The sequence below is a fragment of the Pseudophryne corroboree genome, chromosome 1, assembly GCF_028390025.1.
Source record: "Pseudophryne corroboree isolate aPseCor3 chromosome 1, aPseCor3.hap2, whole genome shotgun sequence".
Lineage (NCBI taxonomy): Eukaryota > Metazoa > Chordata > Amphibia > Anura > Myobatrachidae > Pseudophryne > Pseudophryne corroboree.
In genome coordinates this window covers 698,276,705-698,299,761 of record NC_086444.1, presented here as the reverse complement: position 1 = coordinate 698,299,761, position 23,057 = coordinate 698,276,705, and the positions used below count along the sequence as shown (strand labels likewise).

At 48.2% G+C, this 23,057-nt stretch overlaps 1 protein-coding gene across 1 annotated transcript in view; it reads right to left on the bottom strand.

Annotated features, from left to right (window-relative positions):
- REXO1 (RNA exonuclease 1 homolog) overlaps nucleotides 1–23,057 on the bottom strand; it is a 316,981-nt gene that overhangs the window by 142,662 nt on the left and 151,262 nt on the right. The window contains exon 3 of the mRNA XM_063914821.1: nucleotides 6,609–6,695. Within this exon, the coding sequence (XP_063770891.1) occupies nucleotides 6,609–6,695 (87 nt within the window). The remainder of the gene's footprint in view (nucleotides 1–6,608; nucleotides 6,696–23,057) is intronic.

Sequence of the window (23,057 nt, the reverse complement as noted above, 5' to 3'; positions counted from 1 at the left end):
GAATCCAATTGAGCACATCTGGGACATCATGTCTTGCTCCATCCACCAACGCCACGTTGCACCACAGACTGTCCAGGAGTTGGCGGATGCTTTAGTCCAGGTCTGGGAGGATCCCTCAGGAGACCATCCGTCACCTCATCAGGAGCATGCCTAGGCGTTGTAGGGAGGTCATACAGGCACGTGGAGGCCACACACACTACGGAGCCTCATTTTGACTTGTTTTAATTTCATTACATCAAAGTTGGATCAGCCTGTAGTGTGTTTTTCCACTTTCATTTTGAGTGTGACTCCAAATCCAGATCTCCATAGGTTAATAAATTTGATTTCCTTTGATAAGTTTTGTGTGATTTTGTTGTCAGCACATTCAACTATGTAAAGAACAAAGTATTTAATAAGAATATTTCATTCATTCAGATCTAGGATGTGTTGTTTAAGTGTTCCCTTTATTTTTTTGAGCAGTGTATAAAATTAGGTGAATGTATGGACCGAGAACTATGTAGCTGTTCTACATAAAGGCTCTGCAGATGAACCATTCTGAGCTGCCCACAAAGTACCTAATGAGCGAGTGTAATGACCAGAAATCTAACTGGAACATGTCAATCAGCCCCAGTATATGCTTGCTTAATCGTGGCCGTAATACATCTAGATATCACCTGCTTAGACACTGGACAACCTCTTTTTTAGCATCATAAAGAATGAAAATAAGATTTTACTCACCGGTAAATCTATTTCTCGTAGTCCGTAGTGGATGCTGGGGACTCCGTAAGGACCATGGGGAATAGACGGGCTCCGCAGGAGACTGGGCACTCTTAAGAAAGATTTAGTACTATCTGGTGTGCACTGGCTCCTCCCTCTATGCCCCTCCTCCAGACCTCAGTTAAGGAAACTGTGCCCGGAAGAGCTGACATTATAAGGAAAGGATTTTGGAATCCCAGGTAAGACTCATACCAGCCACACCAATCACACCGTATAACTTGTGATACACTTATCCAGTCAACAGTATGAACAACAACAGGGCATCAACAATGGATGCCAACATAACATAACCCATTATTAAGCAATAACTATATACACGTATTGCAGAAATTCCGCACTAGGGACGGGCGCCCAGCATCCACTACGGACTACGAGAAATAGATTTACCGGTGAGTAAAATCTTATTTTCTCTAACGTCCTAGTGGATGCTGGGGACTCCGTAAGGACCATGGGGATTATACCAAAGCTCCCAAACGGGCGGGAGAGTGCGGATGACTCTGCAGCACCGAATGGGCAAACTCAAGGTCCTCATCAGCCAGGGTATCAAACTTTTAGAATTTTGCAAATGTGTTTGAACCCGACCAAGTAGCAGCTTGGCAAAGCTGTAATGCCGAGACCCCTCGGGCAGCCGCCCAAGAAGAGCCCACCTTCCTCGTGGAATGGGCTTTCACTGATTTTGGATTGCAGCAATCCAGCCGCAGAATGAGCCTGCTGAATCGTGTTACAGATCCAGCGGGCAACGGTTTGCTTTGAAGCAGGAGCACCCAACTTGTTGGGGGCATACAGGATAAACAGCGAGTCAGTTTTCCTGACTCCAGCCATTCTGGCTACATAAATCTTTAAAGCCCTGACTACATCTAGTAACCTGGAATCCTCCAAGTCACGAGTAGCCGTAGGAACTACAATAGGTTGGTTCAAATGAAAAGATGACACCACTTTTAGCAGAAATTGGGGACGAGTCAGTAATTCTGCCCTGTCCACATGGAAAACCAGATAGGGGCTTTTACACACAAAGCCGCCAATTCTGACACACGCCTAGCCGAAGCTAAGGCCAATAGCATGACCACCTTCCACGTGAGATACTTCAGCTCCACGGTCTTAAGTGGCTCAAACCAGTGGGATTTCAGGAAACCCAACACCACGTTGAGATCCCAAGGTGCACAAAAGGGGGCTGAATATGCAGCACTCCCTTAACAAACGTCTGAACTTCAGGAAGAGAAGCCAGTTCTTTTGAAAGAAAATGGATAGGGACGAAATCTGGACCTTTATGGATCCCAACTTCAAGCCCATAGTCACTCCAGACTGTAGAAAGTGCAGAAATCTGCCCAGTTGGAATTCCTCTGTAGGGGCCTTCCTGGCCTCACACCAAGCAACATATTTTTGCCATATGCGGTGATAATGCTTTGCTGTCACGTCCTTCCTAGCCTTTATCAGCGTAGGAATAACTTCCTCCGGAATGCCTTTTTCCGCTAGGATCCGGCGTTCAACCGCCATGCCGTCAAACGCAGCCGCGGTAAGTCTTGGAACAGGCAGGGCCCCTGTTGCAATAGGTCCTGTCTGAGAGGCAGAGGCCATGGGTCCTCTGTGAGCATTTCTTGCAGTTCCGGGTACCAAGTCCTTCTTGGCCAATCCTGAACAATGAGTATTGTTCTCACTCCTCTTCTTCTTACGATTCTCAGCACCTTGGGTATGAGAGGAAGAGGAGGAAACACATAGACCGACTGGAACACCCACGGTGTTACCAGGGCAATTACAGCTATAGCCTGAGGGTCTCTTGACCTGGCGCAATACCTTTGTAGCTTTTTGTTGAGACGGGACGCCATCATGTCCACCTGTGGCAGTTCCCATCACTTTGTAATCTGAGTGAAGACTTCGTGATGAAGTCCCCACTCTCCCGGGTGAAGGTCGTGCCTGCTGAGGAAGTCTGCTTCCCAGTTGTCCACCCCCGGAATGGACACTGCTGACAGTGCTTGCACGTGATTCTCCGCCCACCGAAGAATCCTGGTGGCTTCCGCCATCGCGACTCTGCTTCTTGTGCCGCCCTGGCGGTTTACATGAGCCACCGCGGTGATGTTGTCTGACTGAATCAGCACCGATTGGTTGCGAAGCAGGGGCTCCACTTGACTCAGGGCGTTGAATATGGCCCTTAGTTCCAGGATATTTATGTGCAGACAAGCCTCCTGACTTGACCACAACCCTTGGAAGTTTCTTCCCTGAGTGACTGCCCCCCACCCTCGGAGGCTCGCATCCGTGGTCACCAGGACCTAGTCCTGTATGCCGAACCTGCGGCCCTCGAGAAGGTGAGCACTCTGTAGCCACCACAAAAGAGACACCCTGGACCTGGGGGACAGGGTGATCAGCCGATGCATCTGAAGATGCGATCCGGACCATTTGTCCAACAGATCCCATTGAAAGATCCTCGCATGAAACCTGCCGAAGGGAATGGCTTCGTACGATGCCACCATCTTTCCCAGGACTCGCGTGCAGTGATGCACCGACACCTGTTTCGGTATTAAGAGGTCTCTGACTAGAGTCACAAGCTCTTGAGCCTTCTCCGCCGGGAGAAACACCTTCTTCTGGTCTGTGTCCAGAACCATGCCCAGAAGGGCAGACGCGTCGTAGGAATCAGCTGCGACTTTGGGATATTCAGAATCCAGTCATGCTGTTGCAACACTTCCTGAGAGTGCGTTACGCTGATCTGCAACTGCTCCCTGGACCTCACCTTTATGAGGAGATCGTCCAAGTATGGGATAACTGACTCCTTGCTTTCTCAGGATCACCATCATTTCTGCCATTACCTTGGTAAATATTCTCGGTGCCGTGGAGAGCCCAAACGGCAACGTCTGGAATTGGTAATGACAGTCCTGTACCACAAATCTGAGGTACTCCTGATGAGGCGGATAAATGGGGACATGCAAGTAAGCATCCTTGATGTCCAGAGACACCATAAAATCCCCCTCTTCCAGGCTTGCAATGACCGCTCTGAGCGATTCCATTTTGAACTTGAATCTTTTCAGATAAATGTTCAGGGACTTTAAATTTAATATAGGTCTGACCGAACCGTCCGGTTTCGGTACCACAAACATTGTGGAATAGTAACCCTTTCCCTGTTGAAGAAGGGGAACCTTTACCACCACCTGCTGGAGAAACAGCTTGTGAATTGCCGCTACCACTACTTCCCTTTCTATGGGGGAAGCTGGCAGGTCCGATTTTAGGTAACGTTGAGGGGGCATGACCTCGAATTCCAGCTTGTATCCCTGAGACACAATCTGTATAGCCCAGGGATCCACCTGTGAGCGAACCCACTGGTGGCTGAAATGTCGGAGACGCGCCCCCACCGCTCCTGGCTCCACCCGTGGAGCCCCAGCGTCATGCGGTGGATTTAGTGGAAGCCGGGGAGGACTTCTGTTCCTGGGAACTAGCTGTAAGGTGCAGCTTTTTTCCTCTACCCCTGCCTCTAGCAAGAAAGGAAGCACCTCTGACCTTCTTGCTTCTTTGTGCGCAAAAGGACTGCATTTGGTAATACGGTGCTTTCTTAGGTTGTGAGGGAATATATGGCAAAAAGTTTGACTTCCCAGCAGTAGCTGTGGAAACCAGGTCCGAGAGACCGTCCCCAAACAATTCCTCACCCTTGTAAGGTAACACCTCCATGTGCTTTTTGGAGTCGGCATCACCTGTCCACTGCAGAGTCCACAGGACCCTCCTGGCAGAAATTGACATTGCATTAATTCTAGAGCCCAGTAGGCAAATGTCCCTCTGGGCATCCCTCATATATAGGACAGTGTCTTTTATATGCCCCAGGGTCAGCATAATGGTATCCCTGTCCAAGGTATCCATTTCCTCAGACAGATTATCTGTTCACGCTGCTACAGCACTACACATCCACGCCGACGCAATTGCCGGCCTCAGTAGAGTCCCTGAATGTGTATAAACAGATTTCAGGATACTTTCCTGCTTTCTATCTGCAGGATCCTTTAGGGCGGCCGTATCCTGTGACGGCAGGGCCACCTTCTTAAATAAGCGTGTGAGAGCTTTATCTACCCTAGGGGAGGATTCCCAGCGCACCCTGTCCTCTGGCGGGAAAGGGTACACCATAAGTAACCTTTTGGAAATCAGGACTTTCTTATCTGGGGAATCCCACGCTCTTTCACATAACTCATTTAACTCATGTGAAGGGGGAAAAGTCACCTCTTGCTTTTTCTCCCCATACATATAAACCCTCTTGTCAGGGACAGGGTTTACCTCTGATATGTGTAAAACATCCTTCATCGCTATAATCATGTAGCGGATAGCTTTTGTCATTTTCGGTTGCAATTTTGCATCATCGTCGTCGACACTGGAGTCAGAATCCATGTCGACATCTGTGTCAACCATTTTGGATAGTGGGCGCTTTTGAGACCCTGAGGGCCTCTGCGCTGTAGGATCAGGTATGGGTTGAGACCCTGACTGGCCCAAGGTATCAGCTTTATCCAACCTTTTATGTAAGGAGTTTACATTATCATTTAACACCTTCCACATATCCATCCAATCGGGTGTCGGCACAGTCGGCGGCGACACGTCATTCAACTGCACTTGCTCTGCCTCCACATAGCCCTCTTCGTCAAACATGTCGACACACGCGTACCGACACACCACACACACCGGGAAAGCTCTAAATGAGGACAGGACCCCCACAAGGCCTTTTGGAGAGACAGAGAGAGAGTATGCCAGCACACACCCCAGCGCTATATGACCCAGGAATCACACAGTAACTTAGTGTTTACCCAGTAGCTGCTGTATTATGATTAATGCGCCTAAATTTATGTGCCCCCCCTCTCTTTTTTACCCTTCTACCGTGATTCTGCAGGGGAGAGCCTGGGGAGCTTCCTCTCAGCGGAGCTGTGGAAGGAAAATGGCCCTGGTGAGTGCTGAGGAAGAAGGCCCCGCCCCCTCAGCGGCGGGCTTCTGTCCCGCGATTGTGTAAAATTAATGGCGGGGGCTCATGCATATAACAGTGTCCAACTATCTATACGCAACTTTCGCCAGGAGGTATCAATTGCTGCCCAGGGCGCCCCCCCCCCCCCCTGCGCCCTGCACCCTACAGTGACCGGAGTGTGTGGGTTAGTGTGGGCGTAATGGTGCACAGCTGCAGTGCTGTGCGCTACCTCATGTGAAGACAGGAGTCTTCTGCCGCCGATTTCGATGTCTTCTCTGCTTCTGCCGGCTTCTGTCTTCTGGCTCTGCGAGGGGGACGGCGGTGCGGCTCCGGGAACGGACGACAAGGTCAGGTCCTGTGTTCGATCCCTCTGGAGCTAATGGTGTCCAGTAGCCTAAGAAGCGCAACCTAGCCGCAGTTAGTAGGTTTGCTTCTCTCCCCTCAGTCCCACGTAGCAGAGAGTCTGTTGCCAGCAGAAGCTCTCTGAAAATAAAAAACCTAACTAAAATACTTTCTTATTAGCAAGCTCAGGAGAGCTCACTAAAAGCACCCAGCTCTGTCCGGGCACAGATTCTAACCGAGGTCTGGAGGAGGGGCATAGAGGGAGGAGCCAGTGCACACCAGATAGTACTAAATCTTTCTTTAGAGTGCCCAGTCTCCTGCGGAGCCCGTCTATTCCCCATGGTCCTTACAGAGTCCCCAGCATCCACTAGGACGTTAGAGAAAAGACTATTGGTCTTTCCAATACTTGCAGACCTGTACCAGTAAATTCAAAACTTTGATTACATCTAACAAAAACAATTTTCTTGCTAATTGTCTTGTCTGCTTTAGAAAAGAAAGAGGAGATCACTACTCCCTGATTTAAAAATTGAACTCAGACACTATTTAAGGTTGAAATTAACTCCATGTCATATAGAGTGTAACATATTATACTCACACTGGTGACATGAGAAATCCTCCTCTTCTGACCAGGAATTAATGTAGTCAAACCTAGTTCAGATTTCTCATCACTGTCCTCATTCAACTGGGGAAAAAAAATATTCAATAGGTATCAGGAGTTATTTCTAAGGCAAAACAAGTACAAGTAATAAAATAAAAATAATAAGTGTGTGTACATATATACATATGTATATACACACACATACACACAAAAAGGGGGGGGGGTTTATTTTTATCCTGCGCCATAGGTACAAAGCTTCTCCCCCGTAAAGAGTCCCTTGTTAGTGGGACTGGGATAAAGTATGGTTTATAGTTGTCTAAAAGAAGGCGCTTCAATAGACTGGTTGCCAGTAAATTTCAGATAATATTGAAAAAGAAAGTCTAACCTTACTTAATAAGGAATCTTATCTAGATATTTATAGTGAAAGTAATGCCCATATATTATTAGAAAAAGTTTGACACCATTGTACAATTTGATTTACAAATAATATCAATCAATTTATTAAAATGCAAAACTTACACAGCATCAGATAAAATACATTCAGACATTTTGTTATATACAGTACATTATTTCGGTGAACATAGAATTCAACCTTATTGGAAGTGAAGCATTTTCTCCAGTCACAGGTTCTTTGAATGTACCTTTATTGTTTAATCCTACAAGTTTCATCTCAAAGAGACTTCTTCAGGGGTAATTATATGCAAATCACATTTTATTGGGATTCTACAATAAGGCCAATGAAAATCAGCTTAGATCGGACCAGTGTTTCCCTTGAGAAATTAAGGGTCATACATAGGGAGATACTTCACCTTAGACATGTGTCTAAGCAACACAGATAAGTTGTACAAGCATTATGATAAAGTAAAGGAACAAGCAACAATCGTCTCTGTGTGGAAGAAAAAGCAATACATTATTATAGTTTACATGGTGTCGCACCTAATAAAGCATATAAATGATCAAAACAAGAAAAACACAAAGTACAAGACAAGTATAGATTATATAGACATTGCTGCATCAGGGGACACAACACTAAGATAAGTATCAGGATGGCAGAAACTAAGGGTCATGTGCTGCTGTAGGGAGTAAAAGATAGCCTAAGAAATACACCTTTCCACTAGCTTAAAAAACACGGGGGCGTGCCTCAACCCGGGTATTTTTGTAGTGGAAACTACTCCCTTAATAAAAAAAAATGGGTAAAGTGACCCAGGGAAAACCTACCTGGGTAGCTACCTGGGTCGGAACAGAATACGAGTCGAGTGTAAACAGGTTACCTGGGTCAACCGACCCTGGACACGTTTACAGCATGCCTAGAGCCCATACCTCCCTGACCCCAGTGTCCCGCGGGTGGTCAGGAGGTTGGGGGGGACACAGCTCATGCTGTCGGCGCTATTCGACAGCAGGGCAGTTTTGTCACCTAAATTTCAGGAGCAAAAAGCATATGGATCAGCGAATCCATGTTTTATCACCTGTGCCAGCGAAAAACGTGGTCCGTTCTCGCAGATTGAGGCATTTTCGCCAATGCCTTTTCACACACAAAAAAAAGCGGGATGCTGTCGGTCATGTGACCAACGCAGGAATCCAGACACCACTTGGGAGGCCGGCACCAGACAACCAACAGCCAAAATCCCAAAGGTAAGTATCGAAGACACTGTTAGGGCTAGAACCCAGGGGGGAGGGGTTTAGGCACCAGGGGGTAGGGATAGCCCTAGCTGCGACCCCCCTCAGGTTAGCTCCAGACACCACCCTCAGGGGGTTAGGGTCAGGGGAGAAGAGATGGCGGTAAAAATACTACTGTCATGCCAATTATTTGTTGTTTTGTAATATGCCAATAGTGCACTTATGTACACAATCTGGCAGGTAACGGACATACATGTAGAAAGATAAACACCTTTTGTAGTATATATGCGTTAAAATAGGAATTTACTCACCGGTAATTCTATTTCTCGTAGTCCGTAGTGGATGCTGGGGACTCCGTAAGGACCATGGGAATAGACGGGCTCCGCAGGAGACTGGGCACTCTAAGAAAGAATTAGGACTACTGGTGTGCACTGGCTCCTCCCTCTATGCCCCTCCTCCAGACCTCAGTTAAGGAAACTGTGCCCGGAAGAGCTGACACAATAAGGAAGGATTTTGAATCCCGGGTAAGACTCATACCAGCCACACCAATCACACCGTACAACTCGTGATACTATACCCAGTTAACAGTATGAATAACAACTGAGCCTCTCAACAGATGGCTCAACAATAACCCTTTAGTTAGGCAATAACTATATACAAGTATTGCAGACAATCCGCACTTGGGATGGGCGCCCAGCATCCACTACGGACTACGAGAAATAGAATTACCGGTGAGTAAATTCTTATTTTCTCTGACGTCCTAGTGGATGCTGGGAACTCCGTAAGGACCATGGGGATTATACCAAAGCTCCCAAACGGGCGGGAGAGTGCGGATGACTCTGCAGCACCGAATGAGCAAACTCAAGGTCCTCCTCAGCCAGGGTATCAAACTTGTAGAATTTTGCAAACGTGTTTGATCCCGACCAGGTAGCAGCTCGGCAAAGTTGTAAAGCCGAGACCCCTCGGGCAGCCGCCCAAGAAGAGCCCACGTTCCTCGTGGAATGGGCCTTTATTGATTTAGGATGCGGCAGTCCAGCCGCAGAATGTGCAAGTTGAATCGTGGAGCAGATCCAGCGAGCAATAGTCTGCTTAGAAGCAGGAGCACCCAGCTTGTTGGGTGCATGCAGGATAAACAGCGAGTCAGTTTTTCTGACTCTAGCCGTCCTGGAAACATAGATTTTCAGGGCCCGGACTACGTCCAGCAACTTGGAGGCCTCCAAGTCCCGAGTAGCCGCAGGCACCACAATCGGTTGGTTCAAATGAAACGCTGATACCACCTTAGGGAGGAATTGGGGACGCGTCCTCAATTCTGCTCTGTCCATATGGAAGATCAGATAGGGGCTTTTACAGGACAAAGCCGCCAATTCTGACACCCGCCTAGCCGAAGCCAAGGCCAAAAGCATGACCACTTTCCACGTGAGATATTTTAATTCCACGGTCTGAAGTGGCTCAAACCAATGTGATTTTAGGAAATCCAACACAACGTTGAGATCCCAAGGTGCCACTGGGGGCACAAAAGGGGGCTGAATATGCAGCACTCCCTTAACAAACGTCTGAACTTCAGGCAGTGAAGCCAGTTCTTTTTGAAAGAAAATAGACAGGGCCGAAATCTGGACCTTCATGGATCCCAATTTTAGGCCCATAGTCACTCCTGACTGTAGGAAGTGCAGAAATCGACCCAGCTGAAATTATTCTGTGGGGGCCTTCATAGCCTCACACCAAGCAACATATTTTCGCCATATGCGGTGATAATCCTTTGCTGTCACATCTTTCCTAGCTTTTATCAGCGTAGGAATGACTTCAACCGGAATGCCCTTTTCCATCAGGATCCGGTGTTCAACCGCCATGCCGTCAAACGCAGCCGCGGTAAGTCTTGGAACAGACAGGGCCCCTGCTGTAACAGGTCCTGTCTGAGAGGCAGAGGCCAAGGGTCCTCTGAGATCATTTCTTGCAGTTCCGGGTACCAAGTCCTTCTTGGCCAATCCGGAACGATGAGTATAGTTCTTACTCCTCTCTTTCTTATTATCCTCAGCACCTATGGTATGAGAGGAAGAGGGAACACATAAACCGACTGGTACACCCACGTTGTGTCACTAGAGCGTCCACAGCTATCGCCTTAGGGTCCCTTGACCTGGCGCAATATCTTTTTAGCTTTTTGTTTAGGCGGGACGCCATCATGTCCACCTGTGGCCTTTCCCAACGGTTTACAATCAGTTGGAAGACTTCTGGATGAAGTCCCCACTCTCCCAGGTGGAGGTCGTGCCTGCTGAGGAAGTCTGCTTCCCAGTTGTCCACTCCCGGAATGAACACTGCTGACAGTGCTATCACGTAATTTTCCGCCCATCGGAGAATCCTTGTGGCTTCTGCCATCGCCATCCTGCTTCTTGTGCCGCCCTGTCGGTTTACATGGGCGACCGCCGTGATGTTGTCTGACTGAATCAGCACCGGCTGGTTTTGAAGCAGGGGTCTTGCCTGACTTAGGGCATTGTAAATGGCCCTTAGTTCCAGAATATTTATGTGTAGGGAAGCCTCCTGACTCGACCATTGTCCTTGGAAGTTTCTTCCCTGAGTGACTGCCCCCCAACCTCGGAGGCTTGCATCCGTGGTCACCAGGACCCAGTCCAGTATGCCGAATCTGCGGCCCTCTAGAAGATGAGCACTCTGCAGCCACCACAGCAGAGACACCCTGGCCCTCGGGGACAGGGTGATCAGCCGATGCATCTGAAGATGCGATCCGGACCACTTGTCTAACAGATCCCACTGAAAGATCCTTGCATGGAACCTGCCGAATGGAATTGCCTCGTAAGAAGCTACCATTTTTCCCAGGACTCGCGTGCAGTGATGCACCGATACCTGTTTTGGTTTCAGGAGGTCTATGACCAGAGATGACAACTCCTTGGCCTTCTCCTCCGGGAGAAACACCTTCTTCTGTTCTGTGTCCAGAATCATACCCAGGAACAGCAGACGCGTCGTAGGAACCAGCTGCGACTTTGGAATATTCAGAATCCAGCCGTGCTGTTGAAGCACATCCTGAGATAGTGCTACTCCGACCAACAACTGTTCCCTGGACCTCGCCTTTATAAGGAGATCGTCCAAGTATGGGATAAATATAACTCCCTTCTTTCGAAGGAGTATCATCATTTCGGCCATTACCTTGGTAAATACCCTCGGTGCCGTGGACAGGCCAAACGGCAACGTCTGGAATTGGTAATGGCAGTCTAGTACCAAAAAACGGAGGTACACCTGGTGAGGTGGGTAAATGGGGACATGCAGGTACGCATCCTTGATGTCCAGTGATACCATGTAATCCCCTTCTTCCAGGCTTGCAATAACCGCCCTGAGCGATTCCATTTTGAACTTGAACCTTCTTATATAAGTGTTCAAGGATTTTAAATTTAGAATGGGTCTCACCGAACCGTCTGGTTTCGGTACCACAAACATTGTGGAATAGTAACCCCTTGTGAATTGCCGCCAGCACTACCTCCCTGTCCGGGGGAGTAGCTGGCAAGGCTGATTTGAGGTAACGGCGAGGGGGAGACGTCTCGAATTCCAGCTTGTATCCCTGAGATACCACTTGTAGAACCCAGGGATCCACTTGTGAGCGAACCCACCGGTCGCTGAAGTTCCGGAGACGGGCCCCCACCGCACCTGGCTCCACCAGTGGAGCCCCAGCATCATGCGGTGGATTTAGTGGAAGCAGGGGAGGATTTCTGTTCTTGGGAACTGGCTGTATGGTGCAGCTTTTTCCCTCTACCCCTGCCTCTGGGCATAAAGGACGCGCCTTTAACCCGCTTGCCTTTCCGGGGCCGAAAGGACTGTACCTGATAATACGGTGCTTTCTTTGGCTGTGAGGGAACCTGGGATAAAAATGTCGACTTCCCAGCTGTCGCTGTGGAAACGAGGTCCGAGAGACCATCCCCAAACAATTCCTCACCCTTGTAAGGCAAAACCTCCATGTGCCTTTTAGAATCCGCATCACCTGTCCACTGCCGAGTCCATAATACTCTCCTGGCAGAAATGGACATTGCATTTATTCTAGATGCCAGCCGGCAAATATCCCTCTGTGCATATCTCATGTATAAGACTACGTCTTTAATATGCTCTATGGTTAGCAATATAGTGTCCCTGTCAAGGGAATCAATATTATCAGACAGGGAATCAGACCACGCTGCTGCAGCACTGCACATCCATGCTGAAGCAATAGCAGGTCTCAGTATCGTACCTGAGTGTGTATATACAGACTTCAGGATAGCCTCCTGCTTTCTATCCGCAGGCTCCTTTAAGGCGGCCGTATCCTGAGACGGTAGTGCCACCTTTTTTGACAAGCGTGTGAGCGCTTTATCCACCCTCGGAGATGTCTCCCAACGTACCCTGTCCTCTGGCGGGAAAGGGTACGCCATCAGTAACTTTTTAGAAATCACTAGTTTCTTATCGGGGGAAGCCCACGCTTCTTCACACACTTCATTTAACTCATCTGATGGGGGAAAAACCACTGGTTGCTTTTTCTCCCCAAACATAATACCCTTTTTTGTGGTACCTGGGTTAATGTCAGAAATGTGCAACACATTTTTCATTGCCGTAATCATGCAACGGATAGCCCTAGTGGAATGTACATTAGTCTCGTCGTCGTCGACACTGGGAGTCAGACTCCGTGTCGACATCTGTGTCTGCCATCTGAGGTAGCGGGCGTTTTTGAGCCCCTGATGGCCTTTGAGACGCCTGGGCAGGCACTGGCTGAGAAGCTGTTATGTCATCGAACCTTTTATGTAAGGAGTTGACACTGTCGGTTAATACCTACCACATATCCATCCACTCTGGTGTCGACCCCGCAGGGGGTGACATCACATTTATCGGCACCTGCTCCGCCTCCACATAAGCCTCCTCATCAAACATGTCGACACAGCTGTACCGACACACCGCACACACACAGGGAATGCTCTGACTGAGGACAGGACCCCACAAAGTCCTTTGGGGAGACCGAGAGAGAGTATGCCAGCACACACCACAGCGCTATATAAACAGGGATTTACACTACACAAAGTGATTTTCCCTATAGCAGCTATAATACACAGTATTGCGCCTAAATTTAGTGCCCCCCTCTCTTTTTTACCGTATTGAGCCTGGATACTGCAGGGGAGAGCATGGGAAGCGTCCTTCCAGCGGAGCTGTGAAGAGGAAATGGCGCCAGTGTGCTGAGGGAGATAGCCCCGCCCCTTTTTCGGTGGGCTTCTCCCGCTCTTTTTATTATTATGGCAGGGGATTTTTACACATATATAGTTTATTAGACTATATTATGTGTTTACCATTTTTAAGGTAATCTAATTGCAGCCCAGGGCGCGCCCCCCCCCCCCCAGCGCCCTGCACCCATCAGTGACCGGAGTATGTGGTGTGAATGGGGAGCAATGGCGCACAGCTGCAGTGCTGTGCGCTACCTTAATGAAGACCGGAGTCTTCTGCCGCCAATTTTCTCCTCGGAATCTTCCGTCTTCTGGCTCTGCAAGGGGGACGGCGGCGCGGCTCCGGGACCGGACGACCGAGGCTGGGCCTGTGTTCGATCCCTCTGGAGCTAATGGTGTCCAGTAGCCTAAAAGCCCAAGCTAGCTGCAAGCAGGTAGGTTCGCTTCTCTCCCCTAAGTCCCTCGTAGCAGTGAGTCTGTTGCCAGCAGATCTCACTGAAAATAAAAAACCTAATAAATACTTTCTTTACTAGAAGCTCAGGAGAGCCCCTAGTGTGCAACCAGCTCGAGCCGGGCACAGATTCTAACTGAGGTCTGGAGGAGGGGCATAGAGGGAGGAGCCAGTGCACACCAGTAGCCCTAATTCTTTCTTAGAGTGCCTAGTCTCCTGCGGAGCCCGTCTATTCCCATGGTCCTTACGGAGTTCCCAGCATCCACTAGGACGTCAGAGAAATATTAATTCATACCCCAGGGTCTTACACAATGTACTACCCTACCTTGGTTTCACTATAAGCTCACTTTTTAAAGGAAAACCTACTATTAACCTATTATTTAGATTCCGTTATATTTTGGCATTAGGGATAATCAATTTTTAATATACATGAGACATAGTGGACAACTAAAAGGACATTTCACTTATCGGGTGCTCCACTGCACTTTTTTAATAAATAAAACACACACTTTAGGACAGACAGACAGAACCAGTCAAAAGTTTGGACACACCTCAGTCAATGGTTTTTATTTAAATTATTTTCTAAATTGTAGATTAATACTAAACACATCAAAACTATGAAAAAACACATGCAATTATGTTGTAAACCAGGGGTGGGGAACCTCCGGCCCGCGGGCCGTATAAGGCCCGCAAAGCCGTTTGTTCCGGCCCACCCGCTTGTGTCAGCAAGACATGCCGCCGCTCAGTCCGGCGGCGGCGTGTCTCAGCTGTCAGGGTAGGTAGCAGAGTGTAGCTACATGTTCGGTGGCAGCAGTGGGTAGGATCTGAAACCAGTCGTCGGTTCGTGAGCCAATCAAAGCTCGCTGACCGGCAGCCAATCAGGAGCAGCCGCTGCCGGTCCGCGAGCTCCGATTGGTTCACGAACCGACGGCTGGTTTGAGATCCTACACGACGCCGAACATAGCCGTGCTCTCCTCCGTGCCCTGACCCCTGACAGCTGAGACACGCCGCCGGTCGGAGCAGCAGCAATGAGCAGCACAGGGGGGGGGGGGGGGGCACTGTGGATCTGGCACTGTGGAGGCATCTGTATATCTGGCACTGCACTACTGGGGGCATATGTGTATCACGTCCCATTTTAATTGGCCACACCCATTTTTTGGCGCGCACACTCAGTACCTCTAAGGGGCAGGGTAGTTTTTAAATTGATCATTTTTGTATGGCCCCCGAAGGATTTTATAAACATCCAAATGCCCTTGGTAGAAAAAAGGTTCCCCACCCGTTGTGGAAAAAAAAAAAAAAAAAAGTGTTTAACAAACCAAAATATGTTTTATATTTGTGCTTTGATGACAGCTTTGCACAGTCTTCCTCACAACATTAATAAATAAATAATGGGGGTTTAGTTAGTGAATTGGCCAATGCACGGAAGCCTGCAAACCGCTCGCCAAGGTACCCCACCTTCTTGTAGGTACTACACTATCACAAAGTCTCTGAGACTTTGTGATACAGGTTGAGTATCCCATATCCAAATATTCCGAAATACGGAATATTCCGAAATACGGACTTTTTTGACTGAGAGTGAGATAGTGAAACCTTTGTTTTTTGATGGCTCAATGAACACAAACTTTGTTTAATACACAAAGTTATTAAAAATATTGTATTAAATGTCCTTCAGGCTGTGTGTATAAGGTGTATATGAAACAAATGAATTGTGTGAATGTAGACACACTTTGTTTAATGCACAAAGTTATAAAAAATATTGGCTAAAATGACCTTCAGGCTGTGTGTATAAGGTGTATATGAAACATAAATGCATTCTGTGCTTAGACCTGGGTCCCATCACCATGATATCTCATTATGGTATGCAATTATTCCAAAATACGGAAAAATAAGAATTTACTTACCGATAATTCTATTTCTCGGAGTCCGTAGTGGATGCTGGGGTTCCTGAAAGGACCATGGGGAATAGCGGCTCCGCAGGAGACAGGGCACAAAAAGTAAAGCTTTAGGATCAGGTGGTGTGCACTGGCTCCTCCCCCTATGACCCTCCTCCAAGCCTCAGTTAGGTACTGTGCCCGGACGAGCGTACACAATAAGGAAGGATTTATGAATCCCGGGTAAGACTCATACCAGCCACACCAATCACACTGTACAACCTGTGATCTGAACCCAGTTAACAGTATGATAACAGCGGAGCCTCTGAAAAGATGGCTCACAACAATAATAACCCGATTTTTGTAACTATGTACAAGTAATGCAGATAATCCGCACTTGGGATGGGCGCCCAGCATCCACTACGGACTCCGAGAAATAGAATTATCGGTAAGTAAATTCTTATTTTCTCTATCGTCCTAGTGGATGCTGGGGTTCCTGAAAGGACCATGGGGATTATACCAAAGCTCCCAAACGGGCGGGAGAGTGCGGATGACTCTGCAGCACCGAATGAGAGAACTCCAGGTCCTCCTTAGCCAGGGTATCAAATTTGTAGGATTTTACAAACGTGTTTGCCCCTGACTAAATAGCCGCTCGGCAAAGTTGTAAAGCCGAGACCCCTCGGGCAGCCGCCCAAGATGAGCCCACCTTCCTTGTGGAATGGGCATTTACATATTTTGGCTGTGGCAGGCCTGCCACAGAATGTGCAAGCTGAATTGTATTACACATCCAACTAGCAAAAGTCTGCTTAAAAGCAAGAGCACCCAGTTTGTTGGGTGCATACAGGATAACAGCAAGTCAGTTTTCCTGACTCCAGCCGTCCTGGAACCTATATTTTCAGGGCCCTGACCACATCTAGCAACTTGGAGTCCTCCAAGTCCCTAGTAGGCGCAAGACACCACAATAAGCTGGTTCAGGTGAAACACTGACACCACCTTAGGGAGAGAACTGGGGACGAGTCCGCAGCTCTGCCCTGTCCGAATGGACAAACAGATATGGGCTTTTTTGAGAAAAAAACCACCAATTTGACACTCGCCTGGTCCAGGCCAGGTCCAAGAGCATGTTCACTTTTCATGTGAGATGCTTCAAATCCACAGATTTGACTGGTTTTAAACCAATGTGTTTTGAGGAATCCCAGAACTACGTTGAGATCCCACAGTGCCACTGGAGGCACAAAAGGGGGTTGTATATGCAATACTCCCTTGACAAACTTCTGGACTTCAGGAACTGAAGCCAATTCTTTCTGGAAGAAAAATCGACAGGGCCGAAATTTGAACCTTAATGGACCCCAATTTGAGGCCCATAGACACTCCTGTTTGCAAGAAATGCAGGAATCGACCGAGTTGAAATTTCTTCGTGGGGCCTTCCTGGCCTCACACCACGCAACATATTTTCGCCACATGTGGTGATAATGTTGTGCGGTCACCTCCTTTCTGGCTTTGACCAGGGTAGGAATGACCTCTTCCTGAATGCCTTTTCCCTTAGGATCCGGCGTTCCACCGCCATGCCGTCAAACGCAGCTGCGGTAAGTCTTGGAACAGACATGGTACTTGCTGAAACAAGTCCCTTCTTAGCGGCAGAGGCCATAAGTCCTCTGTGAGCATCTCTTGAAGTTCCGGGTACCAAGTCCTTCTTGGCCAATCCGGAGCCATGAGTATAGTTCTTACTCCTCTACGTCTTATAATTCTCAGTACCTTAGGTATGAAAAGCAGAGGATGGAACACATACACCGACTGGTACACCCACGGTGTTACCAGAACGTCCACAGCTATTGCCTGAGGGTCTCTTAACCTGGCGCAATACCTGTCCCGTTTTTTGTTCAGACGGGACGCCATCATGTCCACCTTTGGTAATTCCCAACGGTTTACAATTATGTGGAAAACTTCCCCATGAAGTTCCCACTCTGCCGGGTGGAGGTCGTGCCTACTGAGGAAGTCTGCTTCCCAGTTTCCATTCCCGGAATGAAACACTGCTGACAGTGCTATCACATGATTTTCCGCCCAGCGAAAAGTCCTTGCAGTTTTTGCCACTGCCCTCCTGCTTCTTGTGCCGCCCTGTCTATTTACGTGGGCGACTGCCGTGATGTTTTATCCCACTGGATCAATACCGGCTGACCTTGAAGCAGAGGTCTTGCTAAGCTTAGAGCATTATAAATTTACCCTTAGCTATATTTATGTGGAGAAAAGTCTCCAGACTTGATCACACTCCCTGGAAATTTTTTCCTTGTGTGACTGCACCCCAGCCTCTCGGGCTGGCCTCCGTGGTCACCAACATCCAAAACTGAATGCCGAATCTGCGGCCCTCTAGAAGATGAGCACTCTGTAACCACCACAGGAGAGACACCCTTGTCCTTGGATATAGGGTAATCCGCTGATGCATCTGAAGATGCGATCCGGACCATTTGTCCAGCAGATCCCACTGAACAGTTCTTACATGAAATCTGCCGACTGGAATTGCTTCGAAGGAAGTCACCATTTTTTTACCATGGCCCTTGTGCAATGATGCACTGATTTTAGGAGGTTCCTGACTAGCTCGGATAACTCCCTGGCTTTCTCTTCCGGGAGAAACACCTTTTTCTGGACTGTGTCCAGAATCATCCCTAAGCACAGGAGACTTGTTGTCGGGATCAGCTGCGATTTTGGAATATTTAGAATCCACCCCTGCTGTTGTAACAGTATCCGAGATAGTGCTACTCCGACCTCCAACTGTTCCCTGGACTTTGCCCTTATCAGGAGATCGTCCAAGTAAGGGATAATTAAGACGCCTTTTCTTCGAAGAAGAACCATCATTTCGGCCATTACCTTGGTAAAGACCCGGGGTGCCGTAGACAATCCAAACGGCAGCGTCTGAAACTGATAGTGACAGTTCTGTACCACGAACCTGAGGTACCCTTAGTGATAAGGGCAAATTTGGGACATGGAGGTAAGCATCCCCGATGTCTCGGGACACCAGATAGTCCCCTTCTTCCCGGTTCGTTATCACTGCTCTGAGTGACTCCATCTTGATTTGAACCTTTGTAAGTGTTCAAATTTTTTTAGATTTAGAATAGGTCTCACCTAGCCTTCTGGCTTCAGTACCACAATATAGTGTGGAATAATACCCCCTTTTCTTGTTGTAGGAGGGGTAATTTAATTATCACCTGCTGGGAATACAGCTCGTGAATTTTTTCCCATACTGCCTCCTTGTCGGAGGGAGACCTTGGTAAAGCAGACTTCAGGAGCCTGCGCAGGGGAAACGTCTCGACATTCCAAACTGTACCCCTGGGATACTACTTGTAGGATCCAGGGGTCCTGTACGGTCTCAGCGTCATGCTGAGAGCTTGTCAGAAGCGGTGGAACGCTTCTGTTCCTGGGAATGGGCTGCCTGCTGCAGTCTTCTTCCCTTTCCTCTATCCCTGGGCAGATATGACTCTTATAGGGACGAAAGGACTGAAGCTGAAAAGACGGTGTCTTTTTCTGCAGAGATGTGACTTAGGGTAAAAACGGTGGATTTTCCAGCAGTTGCCGTGGCCACCAGGTCCGATGGACCGACCCCAAATAACTCCTCTTCCTTTATACGGCAATACACCTTTGTGCCGTTTGGAATCTGCATCACCTGACCACTGTCGTGTCCATAAACATCTTCTGGCAGATATGGACATCGCACTTACTCTTGATGCCAGAGTGCAAATATCCCTCTGTGCATCTCGCATATATAGAAATACATCCTTTAAATGCTCTATAGTCAATAAAATACTGTCCCTGTCAAGGGTATCAATATTTTTAGTCAGGGAATCCGACCAAGCTACCCCAGCTCTGCACATCCAGGCTGAGGCGATCGCTGGTCGCAGTATAACACCAGTATGTGTGTATATACTTTTTATGATATTTTTCCAGCCTCCTGTCAGCTGGCTCCTTGAGGACGGCCCTATCTATAGACGGTACCGCCACTTGTTCTGATAAGCGTGTGAGCGCCTTATCCACCCTAAGGGGTGTTTCCCAACGCGCCCTAACTTCTGGCGGGAAAGGGTATACCGCCCATATTTTCTATCGGGGGGAACCCACGCATCATCACACACTTCATTTAAATTTATCTGATTCAGGAAAAACTACGGTAGTTTTTTCACATCCCACATAATACCCTCTTTTGTGGTACTTGTAGTATCAGAAATATGTAACACCTCCTTCATTGCCCTTAACGTGTGGCCCTAATAAGGAATACGTTTGTTTATTCACCGTCGACACTGGATTCAGTGTCCCTGTCTGTGTCTGTGTCGACCGACTAAAGTAAACGGGCGTTTTAAAACCCCTGACGGTGTTTTTGAGACGTCTGGACCGGTACTAATTGTTTGTCGGCCGTCTCATGTCGTCAACCGACCTTGGCGCGTGTTGACATTATCACGTAATTCCCTAAATAAGCCATCCATTCCGGTGTCGACTCCCTAGAGAGTGACATCACCATTACAGGCAATTGCTCCGCCTCCTCACCAACATCGTCCTCATACATGTCGACACACACGTACCGACACACAGCACACACACAGGGAATGCTCTGATAGAGGACAGGACCCACTAGCCCTTTGGAGAGACAGAGGGAGAGTTTGCCAGCACACACCAAAAACGCTATAATTATATAGGGACAACCTTATATAAGTGTTTTCCCTTATAGCATCTTTTTTATATATTTCTAACGCCAAATTAGTGCCCCCCCTCTCTGTTTTAACCCTGTTTCTGTAGTGCAGTGCAGGGGAGAGCCTGGGAGCCTTCCCTCCAGCCTTTCTGTGAGGGAAAATGGCGCTGTGTGCTGAGGAGATAGGCCCCGCCCCTTTTTCGGCGGCCTAGTCTCCCGCTCTTAACGGATTCTGGCAGGGGTTAAATATCTCCATATAGCCCCCGGAGGCTATATGTGAGGTATTTTTAGCCCAAAAAAGGTTTTCATTTGCCTCCCAGGGCGCCCCCCTCCCAGCGCCCTGCACCCTCAGTGACTGCCGTGTGAAGTGTGCTGAGAGGAAAATGGCGCACAGCTGCAGTGCTGTGCGCTACCTTAAGAAGACTGAGGAGTCTTCTGCCGCCGATTCTGGACCTCTTCTCGTTTCAGCATCTGCAAGGGGGCCGGCGGCGAGGCTCCGGTGACCATCCAGGCTGTACCTGTGATCGTCCCTCTGGAGCTAATGTCGAGTAGCCAAGAAGCCAATCCATCCTGCACGCAGGTGAGTTCACTTCTTCTCCCCTAAGTCCCTCGTTGCAGTGATCCTGTTGCCAGCAGGACTCACTGTAAAATAAAAAACCTAAGCTAAACTTTTCTAAGCAGCTCTTTAGGAGAGCCACCTAGATTGCACCCTTCTCGGCCGGGCACAAAAATCTAACTGAGGCTTGGAGGAGGGTCATAGGGGGAGGAGCCAGTGCACACCACCTGATCCTAAAGCTTTACTTTTTGTGCCCTGTCTCCTGCGGAGCCGCTATTCCCCATGGTCCTTTCAGGAACCCCAGCATCCACTAGGACGATAGAGAAAATCCCATATCCAAAATACCTCTGGTCCCAAGCATTTTGGATAAGGGATACTCAACCTGTAGTAGAGTCTATTTATTTCCGAGAGCCACCATCACCACACTCTATATGGTCATCACAGAGAGGTTGCGCACCGGACTAGTTTGTATATCATCTAAAAGCGTGAGTGTCGGACATATTTGTGTGTGTGTGTGTATATATTAACACACATATATATATATATCTCAAAAAAATAAAGGGAACACTAAAATAACACATCCTAGATCTGAATGAATGAAATATTCCTCTTAAATACTTTGTTCTTTACATAGTTGAATGTGCTGACAACAAAATCACACAAAAATTATCAATGGAAATCAAATTTATTAACCCATAGAGGTCTGGATTTGGAGTCACACTCAAAATTAAAGTGGAAAAACACACTACAGGCTGATCCAACTTTGATGTAATGTCCTTAAAACAAGTCAAAATGAGGCTCAGTAGTGTGTTTGCCCTCCACGTGCCTGTATGACCTCCCTACAATGCCTGGGCATGCTCCTGATGAGGTGACGGATGGTCTCCTGAGGGGATTTCCTCCCAGACCTGGTCTAAAGCATCCGCCAACTTCTGCACAGTCTGTGGTGTAATGCCACGTTGGTGGATTGAGCGAGACATGATGTCCCAGATGTGCTCAATTGGATTCAGGTCTGGGGAACTGGCGGGCCAGTCCATAGCATCAATGCCTTCGTCTTGCAGGAACTGCTGACACACTCCAGCCACATGAGGTCTAGCATTGTCTTGCATTAGGAGGAACCCAGGGCCAACCGCACCAGCATATGGTCTCACAAGGGGTCTGAGGATCTCATCTCGGTACCTAATGGCAGTCAGGCTACCTCTGGCGAGCACATGGAGGGCTGTGCGGCCCCCCAAAGAAATACCACCCCACACCATTACGGACCCACTGCCAAACCGGTCATGCTGGAGGATGTTGCAGGCATCAGAACGTTCTCCTTGGCGTCTCCAGACTCTGTCACGTCTGTCACATGTGCTCAGTGAGAACCTGCTTTCATCTGTGAAGAGCACAGGGCGCCAGTGGCGAATTTGCCAATCTTGGTGTTCTCTGGCAAATGCCAAACGTCCTGCACGGTGTTGGGCTGTAAGCACAACCCCCACCTGTGGACGTCGGGCCCTCATACCACCCTCATGGAGTCTGTTTCTGATCGTTTGTGTAGACACATGCACATTTGTGGCTTGCTGGAGGTCATTTTGCAGGGCTCTGGCAGTGCTCCTCCTGTTCCTCCTTGCACAAAGGCGGAGGTAGCGGTCCTGCTGCTGGGTTGTTGCCCTCCTACAGGCTCCTCCACGTCTCCTGATGTACTGGCCTGTCTCCTGTTAGCGCCTCCATGTTCTGGACACTACGCTGACAGACACAGCAAACCTTCTTGCCACAGCTCGTATTGATGTGCCATCCTGGATGAGCTGCACTACCTGAGCCACTTGTGTGGGCTGTAGGGAGGTCATACACACTACTGAGCCTCATTCTGACTTGTTTTAAGGACATTTTGAGCAGTATATATATATATATATATATATATATATATATATATATATATATATATATATATATATATATATATACACACACATACATATACACACACACACACACACACACACACACCACAATAGGAGAATCGGCGCCAGGGGGTCGTATCAACACCCAATTTTTTAACCCTTGAATGGTTAACAATGTTTAAAAAAAGTAATAATATGTTCCAACATATAATTAAAAGACATAATAACTTC